At 37.2% G+C, this 10,564-nt stretch overlaps 1 protein-coding gene across 1 annotated transcript in view; it reads left to right on the forward strand.

Annotated features, from left to right (window-relative positions):
* Positions 1–9,117, forward strand: part of LMO3 (LIM domain only 3) — a gene marked incomplete at both ends in the record, with an annotated part of 59,053 nt that extends 49,936 nt beyond the window's left edge. Inside the window, one exon of the mRNA XM_084306273.1 lies at positions 9,012–9,117. Within this exon, the coding sequence (XP_084162399.1) occupies positions 9,012–9,117 (106 nt within the window). The remainder of the gene's footprint in view (positions 1–9,011) is intronic.
* Positions 9,118–10,564: the final 1,447 nt, after the last annotated feature.

The following is a 10,564-nucleotide window of genomic DNA, read 5'->3' on the forward strand; positions in this document are numbered from 1 at the left end:
CTGATGCAGAACATCTTGTATGACCTTGGCCAGAAAACTTTTTGTGCCTCAAATCCCACACCAATAAACAAGAATATTGTTGCTTCCTCTGCTTTGAAAGGCTGTCTGTCAAGTTTAATTAATTAATATTTATAAAAGACTTTGAGATCCCTTGCTGTAGAATAGAGAGCCTTATTATTTGTCACTTAATTTCATTTGAATTCTTCATTTTTGTCACACATAATTCTTTTAAATTACGTGTTGTTTCTTCCTGTTGCTAGAACTGTAGCCAGTTCAATTTAAAAGACATTGTTCCCACCATTTTCTCTGTAGTGGCACTGGACTTCCTATGCCCTATTTTTATTTCCACCTCCTAACTGTAAATTACAGAAATCTGAGGATCCAAACCCGACACTTTGATCTGAGGAGTCACACATTTGGTACAGTTGTAGACCAAAGTTCAAAAATGGTAAAATTATAAAAACTAAATTTTTCAGAGGCGTATATAGCCCAACTTTTAGTAACTACGTTCAGAGTGATGGCAAAATCCTGTTAGAGATTTCACCAGAAGCTCTGTTTCTGACTCCAATTTACAACTCTGTCTTTAGCAGCTTTGCCATTGACTTCTACGAGGTCTAGGAAAAGATAGAACCAATTATGTCCACTCCTTAACGTATCAATTATGTTTTTTCAATTATTACATGATCCTATTCCTATTTAGAGTTTTATAGCCTTTTTTTTTTCTTTTTTTTTTTTTTTCATTTTCAAGTGGGAAGAAAACTGAGATAGATATTTCTAGAGATGTAACAAAAAATATAGGAAGATAGTAGTCTTAACACGACAAAGTTAGATACAGCTCTAAAATAAGCTTTCCTAATAACTCACCTTGTCCTACAGTGTATTATTTTGTAACACTATAGTCATTTAAAAATCAAACATCCCTAAAGAACCATAAAATGTACAGCTGCTAATAAGTGCAGCACACTACAATTACGCTCTTTAAAAAAAAGCCAAATTGACCTTTTTCATCATGTTGCATGGGAAATTAAAATACCAGGCAAGTAATAACCACTGCTTAAACTATATAATAATGCAAAGTAATTATAGGTTCTAATGCTATTTAAAGTCCTATATCAATTTTGTCTTGCCACAGAACTAAAAGGCTGTATTCCAAGTAAAGCACGCAGAGCCTCCCGGTAGTACCCACTCAAGTAAGACACACACACGCCTAGATTTCGTTTCTTAAACCCTTCACATCCTTGTTTCTGCAAACCACTGTTCTAGTATCATTATTAAAGTGCCTAATATATTTCTGTTGTTCGCTTCATTTATTACATGCCATAATGGGACTGCATATCTTTAGTGTTGGTTATGCACAATTAGCACTTAGTTATTGTCTTGTCACTTCAGCCCATACAAGACAAACTTCTTTAATGTAAGAAGTCAGCTAATCTTCATCAGTCAAGCAAAGCAGACCATGTTTGGTACCCTGAGTACAAAAGATTTTCATCATAGTTAGTACTCTTGGATCTGAGGAAGTGAACTTTGTTTTTCTTTCCCCAAAAAACAAAGCTGTTGTGATTATTTTTAATATTCTTCCTTTACCATAGCAAGTGTGAACTAATGTACAATTTCACTTTGCAGCTAATATGCATCATACTGTGCCCTAAGGCCACTGACTCCCACTGGGGAAGTGCTGTTAGGTGCTTCTGAAGTGGAGCATGCCAGGGACATTTAATAATTCTTAGCCGTGTCATCCCTGAGCCTTCAGTCTAGTCTCTTATATGATTTTTGTTTTGCATGCAGTTTGGGCAAGTGGTTGCCAAAATAGTCTTATGAGAGCCTTAGGCTTGGATCAAAGGAATTGATTTACCTGAAATACAATCGAGTTCATCTACTCAAAACAGAGAGCAGTTCCAGAAGTTTCAAAGAATTTCAGAAATTCTCAAAAGTGGCCCTAATCCTGATTATATTGCAATAGCTCTCAAGGAGCCTAATAAAACATACTGCCTGTAGGGTACCTTTCTTCCTCACAATTTGAGTCTAGTGGCACACTGAAGAATTAATTTTGTTGTTTTTTTTAAAAAAACTTATTTCATGGATACCCCAACTTAGCTCTTCTGTGTTTCCTATGGCAAAGCATTCCATTGACTACACTCGTTCATAAACGGCTTTAAATCTTTTGTTTTTCATTACTTGTATAACAACAATAAAAGCTACAAATGTTGGACATCTGACCCATTTATACATATATATTTATATATTATTTTATGAAACCTCTTTCTTTTGTTTTAAATTGAATAATTTCAGTCATCATGCCATTAACAACTTCAGTTTCCATTCTCAGCTGCTTTTTTTCTTCCTCTAGTTAAAATAGACCAATGAAAATCAAACAGCAGATTTCAGATGAGGATCAGTTTACAACATAGCAATTTAATGTTATTTCTTAATCCATGCTGCCCCTTGTATGCAAAATAATCTTCTTGAGCTGACTTCTTAGATCTACTCCTCATTTTCACTCCAGCTACTACCCCTAATGTGTTATTTATTGAAGAGGAATATATATATATATTCAATCACATTAGAAATATCCAGAAATCAGCAACAGAACTAGCAAAGATCACCAGCTATTGCCAAATGTACATGTTTATTTTGACCTTATGCCCCACTTTCACATTCTCTTTCCCCATTAAATTTTAAATCCTTTGGGATATTCTTCATATTGACACAAATATACTATATCTGGAGCACTACTGTAAAGCATATAATACTGTCAGTTGAGTTCTACATTTGAGAGTTTTGACATTTTCACTTCTTGTCTACCATTAAGATTTTTTTTTCGTAACAATATATGCGATATTCATAAGCAGACTAAATCATTTCTTCAGTTTGCAGTTTACATTCACTTTGTGTTTGCCCATGGTGAATGTCTTCTGTCATGTTGTGCCTGGTTGTTCCTTCTAATGCTCTCTGCCTTCCAAGCTAACTACTAATTATATTAACTTTCATCACGCTGATCCTTGGGGCAGCCAGCTCTTCAGGCTTGCTATCATATGACCCTTATATTCCTGTCCTTCAAACAGTTGATCGTGGCCTGGTGAGAGAGGGGCCTGCCTATTATCAGTGCTTTTTGAGGAGGATTTGGTGATTTTTCTGCTTTCGTGCACAGCTTCACTGTTTGCTTTATTATTTTTGAGTACCCACAACTCACCATCTAGCTCTAGTCTCAGTGTGGATGGTAATCAGAACTCATTGGTTTCTGGGGATTCTTGTTTGGGCCATAAACGCCCTCTCTGAACTAACTTGTAAGGTGCCTGCCCCATTTTATTGGACTCCCAAAGCTAGATTTTTCAGAGTGAGAGGAAAACCTCGTTGTCTCACGATACACTCTGAGAACATAGGCTGTAGACAGGACTTCAGACACGGACAGAACTATAAGGGATCTCCTGAGCCACCAAGTCCAGTCCCCTCACATCTTGTAGGCACTGTGTCATGTTTTCCCTTTAATAAAGTTATTCAGCTCTAGCATCTAATTGCTCTGTACACCAGTTTTTGACATCTTCACCATTGTTTTTTCTTTCTACCAATGCTTAAAGTTGTAGGGATTTTATGACTATCAAGCTTTGCTGCTAGCCTAAACATTTTAGCATCCCTTTATCTTTCATGTCTTTGTCTACCTTTTTCCTAATATAAGTTTTTCCATCTCTTAAATACCTGCAGAGCTTAGTGACCATCATCTTAATGGTGTGGATGCTCCCCTTTCTTTTCTGTGACCACATTAAACTTCTCCTCAGAAGTACTTCTGCTCGCTTTGTCCGTAGCCCACATAGTGGATTTCTGAATAAAATTTAAAGGAAAAAAATATGGGAACCACTGGAAAAATAAACTTGTAAACAGACACTGCCTTTCACACTTTGTCAGGTTGCATGTGTGACTAGCAAAATGGAGTGGAAAATCTTGCAAGTGGGCTTAGCTGTGCCTTTGCTTGACACTTCTGACTACAGCGATGATCTCAGCCTGCCTTCGGCTTTCCCACTTTCCAGAGTTTCAGTGTCCTTCCTTTCACTCTTTGCTGGCTGCTTTAGCAGCTTGTTCTGTACTGCTGCCATAATTTCTGTCTGCCTTCTGAAGTCAACTTGGGGTATGGTTTAAAACCCCCATCTGCTATCACTGAGGGGCATTTAAATGAGAAGCTCTACCCTTCTATCTGAAACAGCCTTTATTTTAATGGGCACTGGACTGAAAATAGTTACATACTCATTCGAATCACTGTCCTGATGTAGCTGTAGACACTTACCTCTGGTAGAAAATGTAAAGTGCCCACACAATGCTGCCTTTGTTCTCTGTCTATGTGGGGGGGGGAGGGGGCTGTGTAATGCTAGGGCTGTATTTATCTAACCACCAATGTTAGATTTTTGTGTGTGCTCATTTTATAAATTCTGAAAACCTCAATACAGTTTATTTTCATTGACTGCACTCCTCTAAATTTAGGATAAAAATTAATACATTCACCATACTAGCATTTGGAAAAACAATACATGAAAAGCACACCAAGTTTGTCACTGTAAGTTGAACTATTTGGTTCTATGCATTGTACTATATATCTGGTGTATATACAGTATATCTTACTAGTAAAAATGTACAAATCCAGCCATAGCTTACACTTTCCAGCCTTTGATAATAAATGGACTTTTTGACAGAACCCTAAAATTAGTAAACCCTAAGTGTGGACTGATGAATGGTGATATACAAGAGTGGTTTGGTGCTCTTGGTTGGTGCATACAGATTAACATTAATTTGAGTTATACTGGAAACAAATTGGCTTTTAAAAAAACAGGAAAGGAAGAAAAACAGAAGACAAGTTACATCCCCGAGTGCAAAAAGCAGAGTGGAACGGTGTGGGTGGACTAAGTCTGTGCTTTCTTTATCCTAGAGGAAAACAATTAGATGCTTCCAGATTTTGTTTCTATCTACAATGACAAAGTTGCGACATTACCGGAGGAGGCACTTCACACACAGCCATCTTTGTTCACAGCAATATTTCTCTCACTTTTCTAAGAAGTCTTCAATATCTTGACATGCATCCTGTACATCAGAAAAGATGACAGACAGCAGTGAGATCCCCTTAAATGTCTGTTCTGAACAATGAAGTAGCTATTTCTCAAAATGGAAGTTTTATACTACTTGTGATTAGTCTAGGCACACCTTCCCCTCCAAACAAGGTGATAACAGAGGTCATTTTATAATATAAATGGCCCTCCTTTTGCCATTGTAAAATATGACAGGAGTTGTAGGATGTCGCTTAATTATAATGGTCATTCTACTAATGTCACAGTCATGTCAAAAGTAGTAATATCAATTTATGGTTGTAAGTCCAATCTGGCATGTTAATGCAGCCTATTGTATATTTTCCCCGTTCATCTTGCATGCCTATTAAATAAATTGGGTGAGGGTTTTAGGAAAGGCTGAAGACTACCATCTGCCTGCTAGAAGAGTAATAGTCTTGCCTCATTATATACTCCTGACCCAGTTGCATCTCAATATGCTCCTTGACTCCATTTGATATATGTGCCCAAATTGTGCCCTGATTTACATCCTATGTCAATTCCATGACAAAAAAAGTTTGCTGGAGGTGGAAGGCTAGGCTTGAATTTACCCTTCCATTTTAAACCTGACCAAGGTTTAAATCCTGGTGTGTGCAAAACCAATCTGAAGTAGTTGTAAGATTTAGCTCTTTGACTTCAGAAGAGGCTAAATCTGCTCTTCAGAGTCACGTAAGGTTGAAAGTGTGGAACAGGATGGACAGAATTTGTCACATTTCATTCATTGCCTTGCCTTGTCTTATGGTACTCAGGAGCTTAGATGTTTTTCACCTGGTGCTTACCTCTTTGTCACCTAACGAATGCAGAATTCACACATTTAAAACCCAGGGGCATATGCAAGCCTCAGCGCTGGTCTTTGCCAAAGTGTTTTGGGCACTGAGCTTGCACAGTATGAAAGCGGGTGCAGAATTCGGACCATAAGTATGGCAAGTAACAGGCTGCCCCCAAGGGCACAGAGGATCACCCACAGCATGCAGACCCAGCCCTAGATGAACCCAGAGAGCGTCCTACCATGCAAACAGACCCCCTCCCCACAGGTTATCACACAGCCAAACCTGTCTAGACAGGCCACAGGCAGCCTCTCTGCAAGACAGCTGCACACTTGGAAGGTAAATGATTTGTGGAACTGTGTGTATTTAAAGCCTCTCATGCATATAGCTGTCAAATGGCATGTAGACATAGGTAGAGCATTTCTGGCTCGACATATTAACATAGCAAAAGCAAAATAAATTGACACTTTTTATTGGGAAAGGCGTCCTGACTCCCTCATGTAGCTGCTGTAGTTTAATTCAAACTGTGGCAGTTCTCTGAGGGCTGAAAAACAAAATCCTTCAGCCAGGATTTTGATTCAAGCAGTATCATAAGAAGCTGTACATGAAAGTACTGCCATGCAAGTGAATTGCACTTCAGCAATGTATTTTTCCATTGGATAAATATTTTAAACCAATTATTCTGATTATGTTGGATCACAAAGGAATATGTAGCTGAATAACATTCCCAGGTCATTCAGTCAGTGGGTTTTGCAGAGCAGGCAGAGGTGGTTGTCTCCCCAGCTGACAGTTGGATGGAAGTCTCAGGTGCAAACCCCATCAGTAATTGTTGGGATCATTGTGACGTAGTCACTGATTTGCCCCAATATCTCATTCCCTCTGCTTCAGTCCATATTAACCAGTACATTCATTTAAAAGAAATTAAGAAAGACTGATTATTATTATTATTATTATTATTATTGTTATTGTTATTGTTATTGTTATTGTTATTGTTATTATTATTATTTTAATGTGATTTCCTTGGGAAAAAAACTCTTTTAGTTATTAGCACTAGGTTAAGACTCCTTTACCTAATCTAACAAAATGCACAAAAGAATTCCTGTCCAGAGTGCTGTTGATGGACAACAACGCAGAAGGTGGAAACTAGAGAAACCCCCAAAGAACTTGTTTGCTTCAAGAATTCTTCATTTCAACATATCTACTCAAAACACTTTTCTGTTGTTGGCAGCCTAATATACCAGGATTGGGGTGGGAAGGGCAGAAGGAACCTGTAAATTCTATAAAACTGTCTTGACCATAAATAACTTAAAGATTTCGGGATCATTCCATAATCTCTATTTTCAATCATCATCAGCAGCAGGCAGTAATCCTACAGAAAAAAAGTCCACAAATAAACAAACCAATTTTCCTTTAAGAGCAGAGCTAATTCTTTTCAATCCACTTTTTTATTACACTATTTTCCCTCTATCTATTTAGCTAGCATAAGGATAAATTTCCAAAGCTACCCAGTTGGAAAATAAATGGGTTCACTGTTTGTCTAGCATTCCAATCTTCACAAATGTAAATCAGTCCAACTGCTACTCATTTAAACCTCCAACTTCACAAAACATTAAAGGACTGCTTTCAATACACAATTTAATCTGTGACAATTCACCAAGATTTCTGCTTGAACATCATTAGGAATTGACTATCTGATAAAGAGAGACCACTATCTGAGGTCACACAGGTCAACTTGTGTAATTTACGTAGTTTTACTGGGTCAACTACAGCAGACACCACTATTTGAAGGTTAAATTGTTACAATTAAATACATATACAGCTATTCCCATAGCTACTCTGTTGTTAAATCTACCGTAAACAACACAAGCATTTATATCTGACCCTAATTGTGTCCAAGATGTCACCATTTGAAAATTATACAAAAAAGGACATTATAATCTGTTACACATTAAACAATACTTTATGTAGTGAGATCTGTAATTAGCTGGTAGAAACTGGTTTCATTTATTCACATCGGTGTTAAGGGGTTCATTTAGGTTACTTTCTTTCATTTTAATTGGAATAATGTGAGCAGTGCCTCCCAATATATTTTTTAGCTGGAGAGTTCACTATAAACAAAGGAATGTAACCCTGCCAAGGCAGTCACTAGGGAAACTGTTTTTCTATACATTGGCCCTATTCACTTGTTCCTTAAGCATCCTCAAGAACACCGGCTTTGCTGGGGGGAAGGTTTGAGGGGGTGTCTGTGAAGAGCCTCCTTACGCTCAAGCATACTGCTTAGCTAGGAAATACTACTTTGCTCGAAGTTTGAAGCCAGACAGCCAGGAGAGCTAATGTTACGTGATTTTCCTACCCATCAGAGAAAATCAAATGAAATAATTCATAGCGTTTTGTAGCGATCGGATCATTTTGATGCACATAATAGTATAAAACTATGTATACTGATACCACAAGAGAGAAAGTAGTTAGCTGAGTGACTAAATTTATAATCAATTCCTACAGGGAAAAAAGAAAAAAAAAAAAGGGAAAAAAAGGTCTCTCTGCATACCTGTGTGTGTCTCTAGTTTGCATTGCAATATATATAAAGCTGTGTTTATACCAGAAAGGATTCTCATAAACACTCGTTTAAATCAATTCTAGTAAAATATTCAACTGAAATATAACAAGAAATTCTTATTGCTATGTCTGTACAATATAAATATAATGCACGTCAGATGGGCATTCTGCTGTCTATGATCACTTTGTTTTCCTTCTGATTTGTGCGAAAGCAGTACATTTACTTTTCAATCAACTCAGTAGCCTTGGCTATTTATTCTGTTTTATCTGTGTGCTGGTGACCTGATCCAGGACTCCCACATTCTTCAGTGGGCTTTGAATGAAGCCTTTGGCTGAGAAAGCAAAAGCACTTGCATGCACCACGTTTCTTGAAAGCCTAGAATTGATTCTGCTACCAGAGTGATGTCTCTGCTGGGCTTTCGCATACATGTCTATGTCTGTGTGTCTGTCTGTGCTGCAACAGACAGCAGAAGTGTGAGCCCTGTGGTGGGTACAACAAAACTGTGAACACTTGTTGTACATTCCTTACATGTAAGATCACATCATATCATTCATTTTGAAACTACCTTCTTTTTTTTTTTTTCTACATTTGTTGTAATTTCAGATTTTGCGTTGGAGACAAATTTTTCCTGAAGAACAACATGATTCTGTGCCAGACAGACTATGAGGAGGGTTTAATGAAAGAAGGTTATGCACCCCAGGTTCGCTGATCTGATGCCACATCATTAAGAATACAAAGCACTAAGTTCTTTTATCTTTTTTGCTCAACATGTATATAAGAAATGACACAGGAACCTACTGAATAGCGTAGATATAGGGAGACAGAATGGTTGCGTGAAATAAAAGGCGGACTGCATCTGTATGTAGTGAAAATTGCTCCAGTTCAGAGTTGAATGTTAATTAAAAAGGTACTGTACATACAGCTGGATTCTTTTTGCTTGCTATTGGGATTTTTGGTTGTTGTTTTTTTTGTTTTGTTTTGTTGTTGTTGTTATTTGTTTGTTTCTTTTTGTGTCATTTGGCATGAGATGTTTATTTTGGACTATTGTATATAATGTATTGTAATATTTGAAGCACAAATGTAATACAGTTTTATTGTGTTACCATTTGTGTTCCTGTTTGCTTCTTTGTATTGTTGCATTTAGTACAATCAGTGTCTAAACTTACTGTATATTTATGCTTTCTGTATCTACCAGCTATTTTAAATGAGCTGTATCTTTCTAGTAAAAAGAATTAAAGAGCAAATCCCAACCCTTATGCTACACTTAGAGCTTAAGAATAATGTTTACATTAAAAGTATTTAGAAAACTAATAACTCTAGCAGCACCTGCTGCTAATGATGCTATGGTTAAGGGTCTATCAGCACTTCTGTTATAAGCCTCTATTTTTCAGGGGTTAAGCATCTGCTGTTTAATTGCATAGATTTTCCTCAAAGAGCACTTTTATTTTACTACAAAATTTTCAAAAACAAATCTGACTGGTTTGGGATATATTATAAAAAGTGCAAAAGTTAATGATTTGGGGTACTGCTTTTGTTCTTCTCAGGCATTCAGAATGCCTGGATTTGATTTTTAATTTAGCTGGAAATTATGTCCTAATGCAAACCAGTGCCTCTGGGTACCTTATTTTATATATATATATAAAAATATATATATGTTATTTTTCTGAATGCCTTTAATTAGAGGGTGGGGAAGAAAGAGAGAGAACTTCTGTTTATGTACATTACAAAAATTTCTTAAAATTTGATGGGATTCTGCTTTTTTCTTCTCTCTCTCTCTTTTTTTTTTTTCTTTAAAGTCAGGTTTTAACCCTGAAGTTTTCTGAGTTAGTGTCCTCAGAAAACCCTGGAAAAGTGTTCAACTAGAAGGCACTGTAAACAGCTCCCTCCAAGGGTCTGTTTACACTAAGGAAAGGACCCTGTGCTGACACTAGGAGAGTGGCTGGTCACTAGGTACCCACCTCAGTGAATGCTGAAAGTAATTTAAATGCTGGCGTAGATGGGACAAAACTTTGAAGTACCAGTGCAGAAAGCGAGAGGTACCACACTCAACTACACAGGTACTTTGCTGTCTACACCAACTTGCTACAGGTTTGTCCCATCAATACTGGCAATTAAAATCCTTTTGACGGAGAGGGAGTCACTCCTGACAGCTACTG

Source organism: Netta rufina (assembly GCF_964035555.1).
Source record: "Netta rufina genome assembly, chromosome: 1".
In the NCBI taxonomy this organism is placed as follows: Eukaryota; Metazoa; Chordata; class Aves; order Anseriformes; family Anatidae; genus Netta; species Netta rufina.